The following is a 24,088-nucleotide window of genomic DNA, read 5'->3' on the forward strand; positions in this document are numbered from 1 at the left end:
GTAAGTATCTGTAAAAATCATTGAGACTACAAAAAGGAGAGCTAAACAGGGGTTTTCTGACCAATAAAGAAAGAAATCAGTCTTACCCTAACTTTGCAATGAGATAAGAGTCCCCACATTGGCTGGGCACAGGCTTCCAGTTCAGCAGCAAACGCAGCATAGTAGGTCTGTGACTCAAACTCCACATGCTCATTTAGTTCTCGTTTATTTAAATTCATACCTTGAATGATTTAAGCAAATTTATGCAACAGCAGATTTGACTATGGCTAAATGAAACAGTATTTTTTTTTAATTATTCATATATGCCCACATTGCTAACCAGGGAAAAAACACCCATGCAGTAAATTACAAATGATGATCAACTGTGCCTTTAAATACCAAACAAGATTAAGGATGAAGAATGAGCAGAAGCCTTGAGATTTGACTAGAAAGAAATCAGAATCATGGCTGAAGGACATGAGCTAACTACTCTCCTGCCCACACTGGGAATGGACACTGACCAGGACTGGGCCCTCTCTCAGTCTGAACTCCAAAAAATCAAAGAGACTACAAAGTTTTAGATCTCCGTATAACAGTGGCCACTATGAAATCAGGCAGGATTTTTTTTCAAAGGTTCTAAACCACAGTGAATAGAAGGGAAAGCCTGAATGCACCAAACTGAATTTAGAATTTCACCAATTTTATCAAAATAAACATTTGTGCTGCTGGTACAACTTCTTGAGAGTTCATTGTATGTTGTACAACCCCCTCTTGTGTCCAATCCTAATAGACCAGAGAGCTACTGGAAAAAAATGTCCAGTGACTATGATTTTAATTTCTGGAAGTCTCTATCCACATTTCCAGAAATGTGTAATAGATTAATAATGAAAATACTAATGGAGTAAATATTTATATGCAATGATGTATGCTAAAGCAAAGATTACACAAAAAATTCAAAGATGGTACTACAGAAAATGAGATTTAAAATTAGATATATTTCAAAAAACAGTTTATCATCACTAAATAAGAAAGCTAAAAGCTACGTACCTTGAAAGAATGATACAAAATTCATCCACGTTACTAACAGGCCATGATCTTCCAAGAATTTCTTAGCTACACTCTGGTGCGAAAGTATATTAATAAAATCACTAACAAGTGGCCAGTATGTATTATTTTTCAGTAGTGCTTCCCCACAGTTGACTACTACATGTAAACTGTTTTCTTCATCTAGATTTAAAAAAAGATTTTAAAAATCACACATAACATTGTATAAGACATGGCAATTGAAAATCAACAACTGTTAAAGCATGCAGTTTATGAAAGTAAAGACCCGTTCTACATAGTAACTGCAATTCTGCAGGGGATTACCATCCATGTGAATGCCCTTCTTGAAGTACATAAGTCCCATATACTTGAGATCTGAATCTGAACAGCAGCAGGGGAAATGAGACAGATCTCATTCAAAAGAAAATAGGTAATAAGACTATAACACACTACAGGAGATCCAGGTTCTGCATTCAGACTAGAGGAGATCCAGGTTCAGATCAAGGACTTCAGCCTCAGCCTCCTACATCTGAGATGAATGGTATAAGCACCTAGCTGTTTGGAGCTGGGTCTCCAATGCCAACCAACTGAGCTGTTTGGTCTGTCTTCAGAAACGTACGCTTTCACCAGTTTGGTGTCCTACAAAATCTATTTCCTCCGCAAGGACAAAAAATAATTATATGATTTCATTATGCTTAAATATGGTAAAGGCATTTCAGGGCTAGGCCTTTAAATTAGCCACTCATCTAAAAATGGAGAAACATGAATGCCTTGTCTCCCAAGATATGCTGTCATCACAAGTAGGCACCTTGTGAAAATTCTTGGTGCTGTAAAGATACCAAATGATAGCACTTCATATTGGTAACAACTACGTCTATTGTAAATCACAGATGCTTTATATGTGCCAGCTGAACTGTAATATATAACAGGCACATTAGCAGCTTCAGCCTGGAGAGAGGACATAATGGAGCATTGCCATCCTCATCTGACAGGGCAGTCAGTCTTCCCAGGTCTAAGGTAAGATGAAAAACCCAATTTCCTTTTCAATATAGAAATATAAAAAATAAAGTCACTTCCCCTGCACTCTAGAGACAATTCTGAGGGCTCCTAGTAAACAAGAAAGCAATTTCTTCATTATTTCATTATCAAAAAAGGCCCCAAACACAAAGGATGAAATGTTCATGGGAAACAACTTCCAGCACCAACTTCTGCTGGTTGTTATTCCAGATGAATACTAACAGACAGAAAAAGAACATCCAAAGACACATGTAGTGATGTTTTTTGCCAGTTTAATGTGGCTCTTGGCCGTCATGTCAATGGCCGCCTAAAAGCAAGTGCAAAATGATAAGCAACCGAGAAAGATGATTTCCTCCTATAGCAGGCTGGCTTCTTCCTGAGAGCGTAATCAGATAATTATGTTGATAGCTATGTCAGTACATGTGCTGCATGCACCTGACAAGAAAGGGAAATTAGAACAATTTGGAAAGCTTGTGATGTTACATGACTCCAAAAAAATATTCTGCTTAACAAATAAAATCTTAATTAGCCTATAGTATTTCTCATTCAAAAGTGCTATAGATACTCTGAGAGGAAACCCTGTGTTTTACATTGTACGAGTACTATAAAAAAAAACCAGGATAAAATGCTGGGTAAAACTACTCTTAAACTTTCAGAATTGTCTGAGATGTAGCCACCACAGTATGGAGCTACCTCCTGAACAATTCTAAAAATTCAATAAAACTTCTTGTAATAAGTCACTTATTTGAAATTCAGCAAAACAAAATTTCAACTTACCTTGCAACTCGCTTTTAATAAGGCAACTTTCCATCATGTATAAAAGAACAGTGACCATAATATCCAGCAGCTGACATTCTTCTGTCACTTGACGTGCTAATTCTTCATTGCTGAATAACTGAACGCTGATATGCACAATTCTGTTTGACATTGTGTCTGATTCATGGCTTTTCTTCAGTGTTTTCATAATAAATGCATAATGCTGAACAAAAGTTTTAGTAAAAGCAATCTGCAAATCACAGAAATAGAAAGAACTTTAGAATTGTAGTATTGTTGTATACTGCAAAGTTACATTTTCCTACTATAGTTCAATTCTCCGCTTATGATCTCTTCCAACAGTAGAGAAACATCACAATGGTCAAGACAAATCCATCTGATCTAATACCTTGTCTCTGGCAGTCACCAGAGTCAGATACTTCTCTTCAAAAGAAAAGGTTTTATATGCCTCTCAATCAGGAGTCAGCAACATTTTTGGCTGGAGTGCCAAAAACACCCAATCTCGAACCACACCTTCACTTGCCATGCCAGAGGCAGACAGTGGGAGAGCCACAAGGGGCCTGATCCTCATTACTGGTGGCAGATGCACACATGCTTCCAGGGAGATGGTGGGGAAAAGGCTGTTGTTGCACTGCCCCAGCTCTTTCCCTACCATGCACTGAGGTGCGTATGCAGCCACTGCCACCACAGAATCAGTGCTGGGTCTCCGGACCCCAGTGCAACTGTTTCCAGCCTTCCCGTCACCTGCTGCAGCTGCCCAGAGCCCAAGTCAACTATAGCAGGCAGCTGGGAGGTTGCAAATAGCTGCACTGGGATCCAGAGCTCTAGCACTGGCTCTGTGGTGGTAGCAGTGGCACGTATAGGCCAGAGTGTACAGCAAGCAAGGGGTCACGGTTGAACTGTTCCCAGCTCTGGTGTCCCGAGCCATGCATGCAGCTGCCACTTCCACAGAGCCCGGCCAGGGCTTCAGGGCTCGGTGCAGCTGTTTGCAGCCACCCAACTGGGTTGCTTGCAGCCTCCCTGCTGCCTGCTGTGAGCAGCCCAGGCTCCATGGCCAGTGGGAGCTGCCTGGAGCCCGGGCCAGCTGTGGCATGCCGAGCAAAATGGCCTTGCATGCCATGCTCTGGCATGCATGCTGGGGGTTGCCAACCCGTGCTCTAAATAGTTTTCCATGTCTCTGGATCCCAACTTTTTCATTTATGAGACAAGGTAGACATTACATTTATGGCACAATTAATGTGACCAGAAACAATCAGCTAATTATCTACACCAGCCCAGAACAGCCCCAAGGTCCAGGAAATAGTTTCCCCTTGCCCAGTCCCTGCGATCAGGCTAGGGGCAGCACCACTGTCCACAGTAGCATAACTGAAATCTGAGGAATTTTATGCACCATCCCAAAAATCATACATCTTGCTATAAATATCTTTCATGTCAGGACTTGTGATTTTTGGGGTGGGGCATAAATTTCTTCTAATCCAGATCACACCATTATATTAATGTCTACCAGGAGCCTATATATTTTTCCAAATATGGTGATCAGCAGGGATCTTTGTTTTCTGTGATAAAAAAAAAAAAATCACAAATTCTCTGATAAAAAATTGCAAATTCTCTGATAAAAATCCCAAAATCCATGGTTAAAATTAAATGTCCCCCTACAGCCCCATTGGTGTCCCTCACTTCCCCCCATGGCCCTTCAGCCCTGCTGGAGGGGGCCCAAGCTGCCAGGGCAATGGGGCCAGGGACCCAGGTCCACAGCCTCTTGCCCCTAATGGAAGGCAGTGGCTGCTACAGCAGGAGCACAAGCCATCTCCCCCCTGCTGCTTGCCTCCTGCAGGCTTGGGTGGGGTCAGCTCTCAGTGGCAGCATGCAGTCCCGGGGGATAGTGGGGACCCATTCCCCCGCAGATCTGTGTGGAGCATGGGGGCAGGGCAGGTGCACACAGAGGAAGTGTGGCCAGGGCAGCTTGGAGCTTGCAGCAGCAGGCAGCTTTCATGCATGGCCCCACTGTACTCCAGAGGGCATGGGGGAGGGCAGCAGGGCGGGGAGCGCAGCATTAGGGACTCAGGGTTTGCAGCTTGGCAGGGTTGAGAGTTTCCCACCCCTTTTACAAACAGCTCTTGTAGGCTGGAACTCAGCGAGCCTGCAGAGCTCTTTGCAAAAGGGGGAAATCCGCGGGTTTCTCTTCTAAAAGGGAAAATCTGTGTTTTCTCTGATAAAAATGAGAAATCCATGGTTTTCTTTGGTTTTCCCATGGGAAATGGAAAACCTGGATCCCTGGTGATCAGGAAAGAGAAAAGCAATCAATGTACACACAAACTAATGATTTATGCAATGGCAGTATTAAAAGTTTAATACCATTGTATTGTGTTAGTTACACACCCTAATATTATACATGCTTTTGATTACTTCTGTGCACAAAAAAAAAGTTTGCAATGGACTATCTGCAAATTATATCAGATTACACAGAACTCCAGCATATTATCTGATAACACTGAAGTTTACTTGGTGTGATGACTGCCCATCCATACTTTTACTGTGTTGTCCTTGGATTCTTTCAGTGCTTCCTTTAGCTTTTCCCATCTTAAACATTACTAACTGCTTGCAGACATGGGGGGGAAAAAAAGTGGGGGGGGACTTTATTTTAAACTCGGTGCACTCCCACGTCAAGCCCAGCGCATGCCCAGAAGAGGCACCTTGTTAGTTGCACCCAGGTTCCCCAACATCTGCATAGACTGGGCACTTTAGTGGGGATTTTTTTGGTGCTTTTATCTAATAGCTGATTGAACTAGCTTTAAAAGTGACAAAAAGCCAAGTCAAAGTGCCCGATCTATACAAATACTGCAGAGCTGGGTCAAAGTAGTGTGCTGCTGCTTCCAGTAAAGCACGTTTTTCCACGTCTCTCAGTGCCTACCATGTCATCTAAAAGTTTTACCTCCTCATTATTAAATTGCTTTTTTTCAGATCAATAATTAACATGCTAACAATGTAAGTTCTAGTATGACTCCTTGGGGCACATCATCTTAACCTTTCACCATACTGAAAACTGTTTACTTTTTTTTGGTCAGTTAACTAGGTTTTAAATAATTTCTAAATTCAAATTTATAAAGCTGTGAAAAAGGATGAGTTAATGCAAACTGTGTCAATAATTAAAGAAATTTTTCAATTCAAAATCTTAGCCAGCTGGCCTAAACCATCCCTTCTGGAAATGTTAAATTTTTCTGGACTATACTTTAGACACTTTGAGCTATATTTAAGTAAACTGTGGTTTCAGGTCTGTGAACACAAATCACTATTTTAGCCACATTTCAGGCTCAGCACACATACATTTCTATTACAGCCCTGAAGTACCTTATATTTATCAGAATCAATTTCTCACCATACTGTGATTCTTTAATATTGCTGCAAGACACAAAGAGGCTTCAATTAACTTCCAAGAAGAACCTTAGAACAGAGGTAGGCAGTCTTTTCCAGTTGCAGGTTAAAATGGCCCAACACAGGTGGGAGGCAGGTAGATGATAGGGGTGCACTGCTAAAGATTTTCTTGGCCAATGACGAAAGCCAATGATTAACCAACTATATCAGCCGATGCCAATCCGAAAACCAGTATTTAGTAATAGTGCAAAGCATTTTAAACTACTGACATAAATAGATCAGTTTTTTGTTTGCGTTTAACACGTATACACACCTCCTACCTGCTCCAGCCTTTAATGGGGAAAGTGGTGACCACCTTATTCCCACACACACCGCCCCTTAGCCCATAGTTCCTACCCACAGCCCTGCGCTCCCTCCGCAGCCTGGGTGGGCAGCGTGGACTCTCTTTTTTTTTTTTTTTTTCTGTTTTTTGCACCGGTCCTGGAAGCACTGGAATACCAGGTCAATGCATGGAGTGGATGGAGCACACTCCAGTTCCACCACCCAATACCAAAAAGAATCTGCTCAATATAGACCTCCTGTGGAGGACATATCAGAGACAATTACCTTGGGGAGCTCGCCTACGTGGTCACGCTGCTTCCCCTGCCAGGTAAGTATCTTTTTTTTTTTTTTCCTGTTTTTTTGCACCGGTCCTGGAAGTAATGCAATACCAGGTCAATGCATGGAGTGGATGGAGCACGCATGCAGACAGTGGCACTGGGCAGATTTGGAGCCCCAGAGCACACTGCTGCCTCAGTGCCACCTGGCCCCACACAGCTGAGCCCCTGCAACTGCCGGGGAGAAGTCACTTTTGCAAAGATGCCAGTGCCCAGGACAGCACAATGTCCCTCACATGGAAGCTTACGCTGTCTGTGCGCAAGCCTGTCTCCACAGCAGCCCTGGCACTCAGGCCCCTGCTACACAAGCAGCCTTGCCACAGCAGCAGCAGGAGGAGCTGGTAAGGGTCCCTTTGTTGCTGAGTGTATGCCCTGTGACCACTCCCTGGTGACCCTCCCCCTCCCGCTGCTTGCCAGGACCTGTAGTCTGCCACAGGCTCAGGCTGGCGATGGGGTGGGAGGACTAGACCACACTCACCAGGGTGCTGCAGACACATAGCCATAATTATTGGCTACAACAACCAAAACAAGCCAATAGTCATTTCTCTTTTTATTGTTGCTGATCTGATAGCCAACCAATATGTCGGTGCACCCCTAGCAGATGACCCTGCCAACTCCACCAGAATTCACCGCCACAGTGGCACACACGCTCACTCCCCACTGCCAAATGTCATCAAAGTCCCATATCACGGGTCCGATCAAATGGTTCTGCAAGCCAGATTTGGCTCACAGGCCACAGTTGCCAATCATAGTATCGATGATCTCCCGAGGTCCCTTCCAGCCCTAATGTCTATGAAATCTATGAAATCTATGAAATCATAGTACTTAGGGTCGGAAGGGACCTAAACAAATCATCAGGTCCGACCCTCTGCCCCAGGCAGGAACAGGTGCTGGGAGCATATCATCCCAGCCAAATATCTGTCCAGCCTCCTCTTGAAGACCCCCGAAGTAGGAGAGAGCACCACCTCACTTGAGAGCCCATTCCAGAGCCTGGCAGCCCTAACTGTAATGTCTCCTGATGTCCACCCTGAACCTTCTCTCTTAACAATTTGTGGCCGTTATTCCTAGTAACCCCTGGTGGTGCCCGGGGAAACAGAGCTTTCCCCAATTCCCTCTGGTCCCCCCTGCCGAGTTTGTAAACGGCCACCAGATCCCCTTTCAGTCTTCTCTTGTGGAAGCTGAATAGGTTCAGGCCCTTTCTTTAGCTTCTCTTCGTAGGACCTGCCCTGCTGCCCCCTGACCATGTGAGTGGCCCTCCTCTAGACCCTCTCAATGCTAGCTGCATCCCTCTTGAAGTCCGGCGCCCAGAACTGGATGCAATACTCCAACTGTGGCCTGACCAGTGTCACATAGAGGGCAAGAAGGATCACCTCCCTGGACCTACTTGTGATGCATCTGTAGATGCACAACGAGGTGAGGTTAGCCTTACTGACTGCTTCCTCACATTGGTGGCTCATCTTCATCCTGGAGTCGACAATGATTCAAAGATGCCTTTCTGCCATCGTGTTAACAAGAAGGGTGTTCGCCAGCCTATACATGTGTTGCTGGTTCCTTCTCCCTAGATACAGCACCTTGTACTTGTCTGCATTGGATTCCATCCTATTATCATCCGCCCACCTCCGTAATTTGTCTAGATCTAGCTGGATTCTGTCCCTCCCCTCCAGCGTGCCCACCTCACCCCACAACTTGATGTTGTCAGCAAATTTGGACAACGTGCATTCCACACCCACATCCAGATCGCTGATAAAAGATGCTGAACAGTACAGGCCACAGGACTGAGCCCTGGGGGACTCCACTGCCCACATCCCTCCAAGTCGAAAATAACCCATCCACCACCACTCTCTGGGTGCAACCATTTAGCCAATTTGCCACCCATCTGACCGTGTAGGCATCAATGCCGCAGTCACCCATTTTTTTTTTTAAGAGAATGTGGTGGTAAACCATGTCAAAGGGATTCTTAAAGTTCAGGAAGAAGACATCCACCCCGACACCCTCGTCCAGGGACTTTGTGACCTGATCATAAAAAGAAACCCAGTTTGTCAGGCAGGACCTGCCCTCCATGAACCCATACTGGTTGCCCCTGAGCATTATCTCCCCTGCTGGGCCCTTGCAGATGTACTCCTTGATAATTTTCTCAAAGGTCTTCCTGAGGACCAAGGTAAGACTGACTGGCCTGTAATTGCCAGGGTCCTCTTTTCTCCCCTTCTTTTAAATGTGGACCACATTGGCCCTTTTCCAATCCTCTGGTACCTAGTCAGTGCCCACGAGCGCTCACAGAGCTGTGCCAGGGCGCCACTATGACCCCTGCCAATTTCCCACTATGACCCCCATTTGTTCTTAATGGATGAGGAGCTTTAGGAAAATACATGTTGAGGCAATCTAAAACATACAGTTAGTCATCCAGTCTACACCAGCCCACAGTAAAGAGGTCAATAAGCTCCAATGCCATGCTATGATAAGGAAAAAGGTAAGACACTGAGCATGGTAACCACATCAGTACAGAGTTGTAAGGTGGCAAGACAGTTTTAGACAGCGGTTTTAGCAGGCAGTGTACAGTTGCTGGGGTAGGGAACATTCAAAAGCATCAATAGTCTTTGTAGGTCTAGGATGTGTGTGCTGGAGTTGGGAAGAGGATTCAGTCCACCTCCTTGCTCTCACTTCTGATGAGTGACTCAATCAGGTATCTTCATACTGGTGATTGCCTGTGATGCACTTAACATACATGTTCCTTGACCATCAAATGGTATCAAAAACCATCAGTTTTGTATAGCGGCAGGGTACTCTGCAGGCTCATAGAACACTCTTGCTCAAGTCCCACCCGCCAAGTGCTCCAGTGACCTGTTCCTGCTACTGATGTCATGCTGAACCAAATGAGGCTGGCAGCCAGCCACCTGAAATTGCAGACTTGCAGAGCAATAAAACTTTTTTCCTAGAAAATATGGCCTCTTTTGGCTCCTTATCTTTCAAGGTGCTAGAAAACTGTATTGACTTCTTGTCAGCACATGCTCGACAAGGTAAGAAGGCATAGGATATGTGTAGAAGCAGCCTGCATGCCTAGAAGGTATCTGATCATGCTTATCACCCTCCTGCATGGTTGGGGCTGAGATATCTAGCATCTGCCATACGATCCTCGCCAAGTCCCATTATTGACAGAAAGGCTGACTTTGCCAAGGGCAAACTGATGCAAAACAAACCTAACTTATTTGGCCCTCTTAAGACGAACTTGCAAAGCCTGAGCAATTTGCCTCCTTTGTCCTGGAAGTCTGCAAAGGCAACCATCTGCGTAGTTAGAGCAGCGATTTTCAACCTTGTTTCATTTGCAGACCCCAAAAAAGTTTTGAATGAGGACCCCTTTGAATTGTAAGTTATGTATTCACATACTTTTGACTGATCATAGTTTGGATTCTACCGAAATCATGATTTCATGGAAAACGCGGAATCCAGCATTGCCCGCAAAAGTGGGCAATGTCCATAAAATCGGGGGGGGATGGAATCAACAAAAAAACCCAATGTACTGAAAATAAGATGCTGGCTCCTCAAGGGAGCCAGCAGTCCTCACGGCATGGGGAAGATGGTAGGGGGGACTGCTGGCACACATGGGAGCACATGATGGCTGCCGCCCTCACTCCTCACTGCTGACTGGCTGAAAGGGCTGCCTGTCATGCAGCCTCACCCCTCGCTACCAATCAGTGATGAGGGGCAGGGCCGTAAGATGGACATCCCTTACAGCCAATCAGCAGCAAGGGACAGAACCACCAGGATCCCTTGGCCAGAGGCATGGGGTAGTCCCAGCCACGGTAAGCACTTGAAAACAGCAAGCAGCCCTGTGATCTGCCCATGAAATTGGCCAGCTGCATCCTCAAGTTGGGTAGACCCCTAATCATTGTCATATTTTGCAGGCCCCTTAGATATACTCTGCAGACTACAGGTTGAAAACCACTGAACTAGAGGAAAGACAACTATCTCACCAGCTGGGATCCTGGTTTTCCCTGTTTAAAAAAAAAAATAAAAAATGACAAATTCTCTGATAAAAAACCCAAGATCTGTGATTAAAATTAAAGCCCCCCCCACCAGCCCTGTTAGTGCCCCTCACTGCCCCCCACACAGCCTCCCAAGTCCTGTTCATGCCCCTTACCCCCACACACAGTCCCCCAGCCCCACACACACAGGCACGGGCACAGACACACCCCAGCAGGTGGGTGTGTGGGGAGATGTAGGGGAAGGAAGGGATTGGGGAGGCAGATCAAGCATGTGGGGGAGAAGCCTCCATGGTGATTGCCTCCACTGTACCTCTGCGTACACACAGTGGCTACCAGCTCCACTGCACTGCTACTGCCACATCCCATGCTGCTTGCCCAGAGCAGGGCCAAGGTGGCAAGGGCAGTAGTGTCCCTCTGCAGGCTGCACACACCTACCTTGCTGGGGGAGGCTGACATGCAGTGGCTGTCACCGCACCATGTACGTTGCGGTTTTCCCTCCACCAGCCGTGAGCAAATGGCACACAGTGCAGTGGTGGTGGTGCAGTAGTGGTGGCAGCCACCACATGTCAGCTGCCCCTCCTCCTAGCCAGGCGGACATGTGCAGCTCGCAGAGGAACACCACTACCCTTGCCCCCCCAGCCCTGCTCCTGGCAGCAGGCACAGAGTGAGCTGAGGGGTTGGTGCCCCAGGGCACACTCTTTTCCCCTCCCCCCATCCCTGCCTGCCTGGGTTGAGGGAGGGAAAGTTGTTGGGCAAATTCCCACCATGAGTGCCCGCCAGCTGGCAGACACTCCATATCTTCCCCCAACACATCCCCACTCCCACAGCTTCCCCCCCAGCCCTCCTCCACTTACCTCCAAGAACAAAGAGGCAGCCTCCGTTAAATCAGTGTCAGGTCCTGCCGTTTCCCCCTCTCCCTTCCCCTCCAGGCAGGGCTGGGAATTTCCCGCCCCTTTTGCAAACAGCTCTTGCAGGCTGGAACTCAGAAAGCCTGCAGAGCTCTTTGCAAAAGGGGCATATCCACAGGTTTCCCTGCTTTTGCAAAAGGGGCATATCCACAGGTTTCCCTGCTAAGAGGGAAAAAATCCATGTTTTCGCCAATTACCGTATTTTTCGGACCATAAGACGCACCTGACCATAAGACGCACCCAGTTTTTATGGCAGGAGAGACTGTGTGTGCCGGTGGCCGGCCATTTTTATTGCCGGCTCCCGGCCACCGGCACGGGCGCCGGCTTCCAGTCTAAACAAGCGGCGGATGTCCCGCTCGGGCTCCGCCGCCTCCACGGGCAAGCTCCGCCCCGTCTCCCCGGGACACGGCATAAACAAGTGGCGGGTGTCCCGCTCAGGCTCCGCCGCCTCCGCGGGCAAGCTCCGCCCCGTCTCCCCGGGACACACACCTTCGGACCATAAGACGCACCCTCGTTTTCCCCCCACTTTTGGGGGGGAAAAAGTGCGTCTTATGGTCCGAAAAATACGGTAAACTGGGAAATCTATTGCTTTCTCTGTTTTTCCATGGGAAGCAGAAAACCCAAATCCCTGCTCATCAGGTAAAGAAGAATTTCCTCCAGTCTGGAGGCTGTTTCTAGGCAGCCCTTTTGCTCCAGGGACATGGAGACCCATATCTTTTGAGCAAACAAGAACAACAAACAGGGCAGTTTGCAAGCAGTCTGCTGAGAAGAAGAGGAAGAGAAAGAGGAGACAGGTACCAGACACTAGGCAATAGATCCTAGTCCTGGAAGGTAAGCGAGCCAAGGCCGTCTGTTTGGCTTGGTGAGTGTATGTGTGTTTCGGCATGTGTTCTGAGCAGCTGGGAGTGCTACTAGAACAGGGGTGGGCAAAATGCAGCCCGTGGGCCAGATGCGGCCCACCAAGCCATTCTATCCAGCCCGTGGGACCCCTAAAAAATAAAGAAAATTAATATTTATCTGCCCCTGGCTATCTGTCATGCAGCCCTCGATGGCTTGCCAAAACTCAGTAAGCGGCCCTCTGCCCAAAATTATGGCACACCCCTGTGCTGAAAGATGAGTGGTTGCTGCCTGTGTCTGTGTTCCCTCCCTAACAAGGGAGCAAAGCACGCCTAGGCACAGAGGGGTATAAAAGGAGATTCCCTGAGCAACCAAGGATCATGCAAACAGGAACAGCATACAGGGCAGTTTGTAAGCAGTTCGTAGATCAGTTTGCCACTCCCTTCTTTGAAGGGAAGCCTTTAACTTGAGTCCTTTCTTTAATTAAGAGGAGCTAACCTATATATTTAGCATAAGTATCTAAAACCCAGCAGTTAGATCAATACTTATGTCCCTTGTTTAACTAGAAGCCAGAGTGAGTGGGGAGTTCACTAGGGAGTTTGCCCAGAAGCTTTCCCTCTCATATTCTTTCACTGTAAGCTTGGTGAGAGGAAGCAGGTTACCAGGGAAAAGGGAACCTTTTGGGACCAAGGAGCAGTGAACAGGCCAGCTTAAACTAATGCTTGCGAGGGAAGAGAGGGACAGGAGAGAGGTAGGCTACTGATTTAAGAGACCCAGAGAGATGGCTCTAGGATGTCGCACTGCCAGAGCGTTGCAAGGTTTCTGCTCAGGTCCTGGTTTGGTGCTGTGGGGACTACGGTTTCCAGTTTCCTCCCAGCGACAGTCAAGTTGAAAAGTGCCTGTGATGTGAGCTGTGCCTCCTGATGGTTCATCAGGGACCACACAAGAGAGCTACAAGAGGAAATGTCAAGGCTCCAAAGCATCTGCAGCCACGAGGAGTTCATTAATTCAATGCTAAAAGAGACCTCTAGGACTGCAGAAGGACTACCAGAGGCAGTGCTGAAGAAGAAAGTGGATATGGACTCCCAACGAAGGTAGAAGCTGGAAGCTTATGACATCTGGCAGCAAGCACAAGTCTTCACCCTCACCTGCAGTGGTTTGGCTGGAAAACAGATATGGAGCCCTACCAACAGAGGAGAAGGAGCACATTCCATCAGTGGAAGAGGCCACATCTGCCCATTCCCCAAGCCCCAGTCCAGGGAAGGCACAGGGAATTTTTCCCCACCACTGCACTCCCTACAGCTTCCCCAAATCAAGATCACCCCAGTCTGGTTAGGCCTGGAGAGCAGCTAAAAGCCTGTAGACTCCCTCTCCCAATGCTAGAAATGAACACCTGTCCATGTTCTGTGTCTCAGTGCAGCAACAGGCACCAGTGCTGAAGCTCTCAGTGCAAGGAATCAATGCATTTGCTCTATACTTCACAACCAGCACCTATTAATCATAGGAGTATTCAGGCAATTGTCCTTATGCTTTTCTAGTCGGAAAAGAAACAATTTTCCAAACTGGTAATTAGGTCCAGGGAACTCAGAGCCTTGTCAAGATACACACAGTGCCATCAAGGCTTACAGCAGGAGGGCAACGAGTAACTTTGCCCCAAGATGCACGTCTTCCTCCTAAAACTGTCACAAAGCCTGAACTCACTAGGACCACTTTGGAATGAATGACAAGGATAGCCTTCTCCTAAAACAATTCTTCCTGGAGAATTAGTGTCCAACTGAAGGCCTGTACTCTGTGGTCTGAGGCTTATTATAAAGATTCACCCACAAGATAAACAGAGTCTACACTCCAAAACCCAGGAAGAGAAAGCCCTGAAACCAGCATATGTCCTTGGGACATACACATCCACTGAGGGTATAGTTCCATCCAAAGCCATATCTTAAAACCAAGCAACCTGAGGGAAGCTAAGCCAGTGCTAAAAAAGGGAAGAAAAATGGCACTTCATGTAATGCAGATTGACAGATTGGAACAAAGAAAAAAAACCAAGAAAAATAAGAAAAAGAAAACTAAAAGTAGCTGGAAAAAAAGGATAGAACAGACTGGCTCCAAACATGGCTATGGGCCAAGACCATAGTTAGAAACAGACTGCAGAAGCTGTCTCAAGCCAAGGAGTTTGAGAGGAACTGAGGAGCAAATATAAACTGCCCTTCAGACCCTCAGTATGGAGCACGAGGAAAGGCAGGATTTAAATTGACAGCAGGGATTTGCTATGAAAAAAAAACTAGATTTTTATCACTGAAAAAAAATCTACATATATATTGGATTAACACTATCTTTCTAAAGCTCCTGCCACAAGAACTGTCTCTTGTATCTAGAATCAAGCTGAATAATATATGAATACTAGTCAATAATTATTTTCAAGGACATCTCAGAAGAGGTCTCCTCCTTATCCTAAGTTTATAATACCCAGGCCCCTGATGCACATTCATTTAATGTCACAATGGCAGGAAGCATGTGCAAGGCAGAAGTCACGACTGTTGGGATCAGATCCCAATTGTGCCATTACTACTTGCCAGTGCAGGGGGAGCCTAGGATCATACTTGAACTAGGTCTGGTAAAGTCTGCGCCCCAGGCTGACAATCAACTGACTGTTGGGGCCAGCCCTGGACCACACCAGACCAGATTCAAGTCCCGGACTGTAGTCTAGGGGCTGGAGCTGAATAATATACGGCAGCTGACAATCAGTTGATTCTTGGTCCTGGCTGGGATAGTCTCAGTATGAGACTGGGGCTGTGCAGGCCAAGTCTACAATCAACTGGTTATCAGCTCTGGCCACGCTGCCAAGTGAAGCGATCAGATTAGAGGCTCCTGACAGGAGCAGGGAACAAAGACAGGATAATGGGCTTCCACTGGGAACTTTGAACCGCACCCCTGTGCCAGGCAGCCTGGGTGCAGGGTTTAAAGTCCCAGTAGGGAAGCATTCTTTAAAGCTCCCTGTGAGAAGAGATCCAAAGTGCAGGGCACAGGCAACTATGGAGTTGACAGCTCTCAGCTCCCCATGCCCCACACCATGAAGCAGCACCCGCAGCTGTGGAGCACAGCTCCCAGCTGACTCCCTGCTGTTCCTATGGAAACTTAAGGATGCATTGAGCCCGAGATCAGAGAGACACTACCAGATGCAGTGCTCATGGCATCCCCGCTACCAATCTGCCTCTAGAGATCAGATAGAAGTACCAGGTCCAGGACCCAATGCCACCCCCTAGACCAATCCCACTGATCAGGCAGAGGATAGCTGTGGCTGCCCTATGCCAGATCTCTATGCTCAGCTGAGTGTCAAAATCCATCATGGGTCAGTCCCTACATGCCAAACATTCCATTTAAGTTATGATACAAACAATCCACAAAGATGTGACACATTGTATGTGGCTCATTTGCTATATTATCATACCATAACTAGGCTTTAACTTGTGGCCAGATTTTTATGGTGCAATTAACCACTTAATTGTATCTAAAATGTAATATGTGCCAAGGCCCCAATAAAATTGAGGGGTGGTGTTGTAGTGCACTCAGGTGCCCTGCGCCTAAGAGCAGAGACTGCTCTGGGGAGACCCCTAGTGGCAGAAAGGGGGAGGCTCAGCTGCCAGTCACCAGGGCTGCACAGGTGCTGGTTGCCGGGGCAACTGGTAAAACCAGCTGACCAGAAAGAGGCAGGGCTTATCCCTTCTTAAGCCCAGGTAGAAGGCCAGGAGGGCAGTCCCTCTCCAGCAGCCGTGGGAGTAGGGACTCACCTCGGACAGTCAGAGGGGAGGACTCTGGCATTGAAAGCATCCCCTGGTCACTGCTGAGGGCAGGGAGCCCTCCTTGCCCCCCCCTCCCTCACTCTCTAGTAGGGAGTAGGTTTTTGTTTGACCAGACAGTCTAGTTTTTATGTTGTAGCCCCAGGGGCTTTATGTTTACTGTTTTGACCGGAGGACCGGGCAAGGCTATTAGGGGTGGAGGAGGCCTCATAGGAGCTCCACAATAGCGTGGGGTCTCCTGGCACCAGAGAGGGCGCAGCTTTGTTTGGGGGCGTATTGGCCCCAGCCCCGGAACTAGGGGGGGGCGGCGAGAAGCCCCGGAGCTAGGGGGCCATGGGGAGCCCCGAGAGAGAAGGGGGCCGTGGGGAGCCCCAGAGAGAGAGAAGGGGGCAGCAAGGAACCCCGAGAGAGAAAGGGGCAGCAAGGAGCCCCAGAGTGAGCAAGGGGGGGAGGGCAGTGAGGAGCCCTGGGAGTAAAGAGGAGGGGCCAGAACATAACAAGGCCCAGGTCAAACCACATCAACTCCATCTGCAAGGCTTGGGCTGCGGTGTAGGGGAGGAAAAAGGAGCCGCAGGTAGTGCCCCCTGTCACCAGGGCACGGAAAAATGGGTAGCCTCCCACTGATTACAACCATCTTCTAATCAAGTAAGATCAAGGCACGGCAAGCGAGTATGCAGGCGGTTGGCCCATTACAGGAGGGCGGGGCCACTCCCAGAAAGGCTCCAATATTGATACTCCTGTCACAGGTGGTTTTGAAGAAACAACTCCAAGACTAGAAGTAACTGATAAAGCCGTATAGAAACCTACCCTTCAGAGCTATATTTTACCGTACCTGCTCATTCAGCCAACTATTTTAAGTATTCTGGCACTATTTTAAAACTCCTAACAGACTACTATGGATGAAACAGTGTTCTGCTCCAAAATACTGGTAGTCGGAAATAAAGAGACTTATACTGAAGTATTTGGTATATTTGTATTTGACAGGGATGACAGACAACTGCAGCTTTGCAAGCCAATCCTTCATTATCAAACAGCTTTTTGCAAAAGCTACAGTTACTTCCCTCTTCCCCTCCCCACCCAGAAAAGAGCATAACCCAAAATGGTAGTATAAAGCTCTAAGGAAAAAATAAATGTCAGTTAATCTCACAGCCTGCAATACTGCTAACTTCAGTGAGGGCAAACACAATGATGCTTGCTGTTTCCTCTGCAGTGTTGTTGGTAGCTTGACTGTTTTCAGAAATAAAAAGCTGAATGGTAATGATACTTGGTCTCCAGGCCCAGCTCTATAAGATCTCAGACAGGATTCCATGTCATATATGAGAGTTCCTGCTATGAAACACAACTTCATGCAAGAAGCTTTAGTCATACAGTCCTCAGCATCCTCTTGTCCATCAGCCACATCGGTGATGAAGTGTGGGACTCCAAGTTTGGTCCTGAAATCCAGTCCAGCTCAGAGTATAGAAAGGTGTCTCAGACACTACCAGAGGTTCTTTTCTGCTATTTTTCTTTCCTATTGTCTTTTTTACAAATTGTCTTTGTGTTACTTGTTATAATTCAGTACATCATGTAGCTTAGTTGTGTTCTCATTAAATCATACTCTTAACAACTCCCTCAAAAAGATTCATATGTTTAGGGTCCTGACTTCAAGACTTCCTGTACCCTTGGTTCTCACTAAACAAGGAGATTCAGAACCTAAATACAGCTTCAGCTGGAAGCACAACAGGAGAGTGTGGCAAAAAGCTAGAAGAAAGTACCTTGTGTAGGTGCACTGACTCCTGGAGAACACAAACACAAATGGACTGAACCTGGCTACATACTAACACATGAACAGGAAGGTGACATCCTGTCACCATGTTCTAAGAACAGAAGAAGGCATATAGGTAAATAGTCCAAGTCAGAGAAGGGTATAAAACAATGTAGGATGGCAGCTGGAGGCCTACCAAAATAGCCTGGAGATTAGACACAACCAACGCAACATTTCTATAACTTAACATCCTGCAAGGGGAGATTACTGCTGTTTCCAACACAAGTAAAGCCATCACCATCAAGTCAGTCAGTCACAAAAGAATTACATTATGTGGATGAAGATCTTTATTAAGAAATCAATGCAATCCAGTTTGCAAAGTCAACTACTACTGCAGACCGCCTCTAAAGCAGTTGAGCCAAACTCTGAGGTAGGCAAGCTGCAAATTAGCCCCATGCTTTCCAATGCCACTCCAATTCCATTCCTCCACCAGATCTGTTGCTCTGCTTACTGCTTTCTTCTCTATGCTCCATGAGATCTGCTCTACTTCTTACTTCTTGCCCTATGCTCCCTGCTCAATCTGTTGTTTTGCTTTCTGCTTCCTGCTTTATTTCCCCTGCCTGATCTACTGCTCTGCTATCTGCTCCCACCTTATGCTCCCCATCTGATCTGCTGTTCTGCTTTCTGCTTCCTGCCCCATCTGCTGCTGTGCTGCTTGTTCCCTCCCCAGTCTGCTTCATGCCATAAAGCAGGGGTGGCCAATTATTTCAGTTGGAGGGCTGCTTAACGACTTTTGGTGAATGGTCAAGGTAGCTCTGCAATCTTGACTGGTGTCCTGCTCCCTGTTGGAACATGAAGTCCTGGCCCTGACCCTCTGACCTTTGCCACCAGAAGTCCCTCCCCCTGCCCTGGAGTACTCCTTTTGGGAGTCACCCAAGTCCCTTGCCACAGCTGATGGCAGGATGTGCAGCCAGCCCCATCCAGACCCATAGGGCACAGCTTCTGTCCAAGTCCTCAGCCACACATAGTTGCAGCATGTGAGGCCAGCCCAGCCTGACCCCACAGCGTGCAGCTCCCCACGCTCCCACTCCCTTTCCCACAACGGGGTCCCTGGCCCCGACCCAGTGGGGCCCTCACCTGCATTCCCAAGCTCACAGGCAGGGAGGCTGGGAACAGCCTTGGGGTGGCCAGGCACAAGCTCTGCCAGGCAGAGGCATCTTGTGTGTAGCACTCCCGGGCTTGGGGCTTGGGTGGGTCAGGCCAGGCTGGGGCAGGTTGGTGGGGAGTTTGAATGCTTAGCAACCAGAGCCCCACCACCTGCACAGAGGTGCCAGCTTGCAGAGGAGCCCTGAGGGCCAGACAGAATTGCCTGGTGGGCCAGATCCAGCTTGCCAGCTGTATTTTCCTGCCCCTGCCATACAGGTTGCCTGGGCCACTTGTGGCAGGCATACTGCAGGCTGGCCACCTCTGATTTGAATGACGTTTGAGAGTCAAGACAGGAGATAAAAAAGAAAAAAAAAATGCACAGCTTGGTCTTTGATTATGTCTGATCCGTTTTACCTGCATTTTGCTTCATGTATTTGTTAGCACACCCCAGTTGTACAATTACTCAATTAAAAATACAGGCCTTTATATGAAAACAAGTTATATATTAATCACATATGGTCTGACACAAGGTACAATACATATGAAATATGAAAAAAAAGGAAAGCTGTTGGTAGAGAAAAGGAGCAAAAATACCTTATAATCTTGATCTGGTAGCATGTTGAGTAAGAAGGTTACCATCTTCTGTGGAAATTCATATTTTATCGTCCAAAATAATAATTCCTCTAGAAAACATTTATGCTTCAAAACATCCATAATGGACTGATCTGCACAAAAATGTGGAGAAAGGAGATGGGGGAGGGAGTAAAAATGTCAGAATGATTTTAGGTTTCACTGGAATATTAAAAAACGTGATGCTTCTATCCTCTGTAACCTATTGGATTAGAAAAATCTAAGAATCAGAAATACCTTAATGCTACATCCTGCAGATACTGATAATAGTATTTATAAACTCCTGGGGAAAAAATAAATATGGTCAGTACTGTTTAGTTCCCAAGCCTATAATAGTTTGTGTACATAATCCCAAAGTCATCAGACAGCTTTCAGCTGCAAAAATCAGGCTCTTGCATAGGATCCAATTTGCCAGGCTTACACTAAATAATGACTTACTCAAAAAATACATGCATTGGACCAGATCTTCATGTAGTACTCAGCCTTGTGGCTCAGAGCAAGTGTACTTAACTATCACAGCTCCACTAGTTTCAAATGAAATTCAGAATTTTGCCTTTGAATTCAGTGAGGTTACTGATTGCATGTTCAACATAGGTGTGGCAAAATCTGACCTCCTATACACTGGACATTACCATTTATACTAGATTTAAAAAATTAATAATTTATATGATATATTTACCAGCTTCAAAGCTTTTTAAATAAAAATACTCCATGTCACAATTTATATCTTCAAAGCAATTTATATGCTAAATAATTTTAAGAGCAATCCTGTGAGGTGGTAGGAATTACTTCAGCCCTATAAATGGTTAAACTAAAGAATAAACCAAGTTCCCCAGAATTAACCCAATAAGGTAATGGTAGAACAGGGACCAGAATACACATTAATTTTACTTTCCCACCCCATTCTATTAGACCATATATTATGTTTAGTCTTCTTCAAAGCCAGGGTACTTAACAGTCCTGCTAAACAGGCCATGTTTACTCTTCATATATAGAGAAATTTAGGCAAATAAACTGCTGCCTTGAACCTGTAGGAGTTAACGGGGCAGGGAGAGGGCTTCAGTACTACCCTTTCCCCATTCCTCCTTGGGATTTATCCCAGTCAGAGCAGAATTAAAATTCCAGTAGGAGGTCACCCCCATTCAAACAGGCTGTCCAGGAATGCTGAATCAGTTCACCTTTTGGCATAGCACCATCCCCTATAAGGCCAGCCACTACAAAAATTGAGGGCTGCACTGAATGGCTTTAGGCCCATTAGTAAAGCAGTAAAGCAGATGCATTTTACATCACAGTGCTCCAGCTCAAGATAAGTCTAGAATTACCAGGGCCAGGATTCCACTGTGATAGGTCACTACCTGAATCTAGCCTGTTGTACTAGATATTTTCAGAATTGTTAAAATATGAACACTTTAAAGCGAGGGTCAATTTGAAGATGAGCATCTCTATCAATCCAAAGAAAGAAAAAAGATGTTTTATTGCATATTCTAGAAGTGTTGAGATCAAGGATTTTTTTACCTCTCTCGATCCTCAATATTTCTATATTAAAAGTATTCCACAAAAAAAATTACAAGTCACTTACTACATCAGACATGCTAAAATCATTTATGTTCTCTTCTTTCTCCCTTTTTAAATGTTGTATGTATGAATTGACTGCTCATGAAAGGTGCCAACTTGATCCTCCATCCACAGAATAGACATCATGGTTTTACGCACATTCCAAATGTCCCAATGTGTAGGCACAAAGAATGTATGCTGTTGGTGCACATTCTTCATCTACTGCTGAAACGCAGCTTCCTCTGACATGGAACATGACAGTTTAACACCACGTAACAATTCTATCCAACAGCTTTAGGACAGAGAGAAAAGAACACCATATCCAATTATACCTGCAGGAGAATTTAAGTAGGCAGAGTGCTCTTACCCAACTTGGAATTTGTCCAGGACATCAAGGCTAGCACTCCTACTCTTGTGAAAAGTGTCATATGTTGTTAAATTTCTTTTGACAAACAAAAAGGTGCCTGCAGAGTTGAAACTATCTTAGAAATTAGATCTTTTAGAGGGACAAGTGTTTTATAAACAGCAAAACATGGGGAAAAAATTACAACCTGCTGCTTAGTACCCAAATCTATGTCCATATGGGTGACACTTCAGCACAAAAAGTCCATTTAAAATAGACCTTTCAATCTTCCCCATCATTATAAAAAGTAGCAGCTGTTTAAAATATTATTTCTAAGACAATCTTAGCACTCCAAGGTATCACCAATACATAGCCTGGCATGACGACAATACCCAGATTGCTGAAAGTAGGGAGTCTGCTTTTATGGAAAAGGTAAATCTGTTTTTATTTAATACTCAGTTTTCTAAAATTTTCTTTTAATACTCTTATTTTATACCATATAGGACATAAAATACGAATACTGAAAACTTCAGAAAACTATTTAATATTTAATAAAAACAGAGACTTACCTTTCCCCCATTGGCAGACTCCCTCCTCTGGGGCTGATATTAGGAGCTATCAACATCATCAGCACAGTCCGTGTTGGGATGCCTCAGAGGGGGAAGACTACAATCCTGGGTGGAAATGAAAGGTTTAATTAAAGAATCATTTTGCTGAAATGCCTCTGCCTCTAGTGATGTCCATTCAGAGATCTGGCAACCTCTGGACCAAAGTTTCCTACTGCCCTGTACCAATTCACTGCTATTAGGGAAGGTGCTATCATTCTAGGGTCAGCTGTCTTACTTTTTTTTTTTTTTTTTTTGCAGAGGTCCATCAATTTTCTCAAATTAAAATAAGTAAAATTTACTTTCTCTTTCCTCGAAAACTCCATCCTCATTCTCTTGTTTTCTAAAATTGTGCTGCTTCCACATCACCATTGGCAAATCCACTGTCTTCTGTCTCGGGAGAGCAACTTTAAAGTCATCCTCAATGACTTTATCTGTCCTCTTCCTACATTTGTGAATGTATATATATACCTCCAAGCCCTTGAAAACTATCATTTATTTTTCTCCAGCATTTCTATCCTTACTGTACCACTGCTGAAACTCCAGATCCCTTTGCTCTGCCTTCCCAGTCTCTTGGCTCTCCAGACTGTCTGAAATTCTCAAAAGAATCAATCTTCCTCTCCTACAACCATCGTAGTCCTTCAAAGATGTAGCTTTGCATCTCAAATTCAAAATCTAAATCCTCACTTTCAACTCCTTCCAGAACCTTGTTCCTGCCTTTCTTTCAGCTTTCCAACAAGTGTTCTGTTCTTGAACCCTGCTGACTACTGACGGCTGGTCTCTTTCACACTAGCTTTCCATTCTCCCATAATCATAAGCATCATGCCACACTAATTTTAAAGAAAGGCAGTTATTTGGCTACTTAGAATATCAGACCCTATGCTGGTCATTAACCATTGTCAGTAGCACCTTTTCAACATAAATGACTTCTCAATGAAATGTGTAAGAAATAGATGCCCTCCTACCTCCAAAGACATGAGAAAGTCCTGAAGCACTTTCACTGACCTCAAGGGGAAAGTTGCTTAAGTCTAAGGATTGCAAGATTCACCCCACAGAGGTGAATAATTTAAGCCTATTGTATGGAGTTTCAAAGGAGAATTCATTTGAGTTCCTTCTTCTACAGATCTCTCTTTTCTTAATTAAAATGTCAGTAGAGTAACCATTTAGGTAAGACCAAAAAAGATCAGAGGGGAACCACTCTTATCTGACCCAAACATCATTCACACTGCACACTCATTTGAAGGAAGAAGCTGTTAGGAACAAACAAGACTTCAGCTTTGTTTTTAAATGTTTTCTATTTTTAAAATGTGTCATCTACACAGTGACAACGGAATATTTAGTTACAAGCTCCCTAGCAAAAGGAAGGTCAAAACATAATCCATAAGCCCTAAATACTGAGTTGGTGGCACTAGCTCCATCATGAGCTGCTGTTAAAAACTCATTCACTTGCTGTTCTTCCAAGTCAGTACTCATTCCCTTATATTTGATGTCTACGTCACATGCAGCGCCCCCAGTGCTTGAAAAGTGAATTAATATTCTTAGATACTTTAAAATAAATATAAAGCAAGAATGATAAACCGAGATCATTACTTTATAAATACCTTTGGTGGTGCTGCTTAGTTTCACCCTCTTGCGCTTGCCCACACCTTGGCTACCATCCTGGTCCTCCTGAGGTAGGGGGAAGAGTTTAAAAATTGAAAGCTGC

The 24,088-nt window shown here is 45.6% G+C and overlaps 1 protein-coding gene across 5 annotated transcripts in view; it reads right to left on the reverse strand.

The window, feature by feature from the left end:
* UBR3 (ubiquitin protein ligase E3 component n-recognin 3) overlaps positions 1–24,088 on the reverse strand; it is a 261,968-nt gene that overhangs the window by 197,756 nt on the left and 40,124 nt on the right. For 4 of the 5 annotated variants that reach the window (XM_090045496.1, XM_090045495.1, XM_090045494.1 and 1 more), the window contains exons 6-10: positions 23,985–24,051; positions 19,846–19,976; positions 2,818–3,046; positions 1,027–1,206; positions 87–220 (exon numbers count right to left, since the gene is read on the reverse strand). In XM_090045496.1, coding sequence (XP_089901622.1) covers positions 87–220; positions 1,027–1,206; positions 2,818–3,046; positions 19,846–19,976; positions 23,985–24,051 — 741 coding nt within the window. The remainder of the gene's footprint in view (positions 1–86; positions 221–1,026; positions 1,207–2,817; positions 3,047–19,845; positions 19,977–23,984; positions 24,052–24,088) is intronic. The other variant, XM_090045497.1, reaches the window with a different exon arrangement.

Source organism: Crocodylus siamensis, chromosome 4 (genome assembly GCF_052110815.1).
Source record: "Crocodylus siamensis isolate JL-2025a chromosome 4, ASM5211081v1, whole genome shotgun sequence".
Taxonomy (NCBI): Eukaryota; Metazoa; Chordata; order Crocodylia; family Crocodylidae; genus Crocodylus; species Crocodylus siamensis.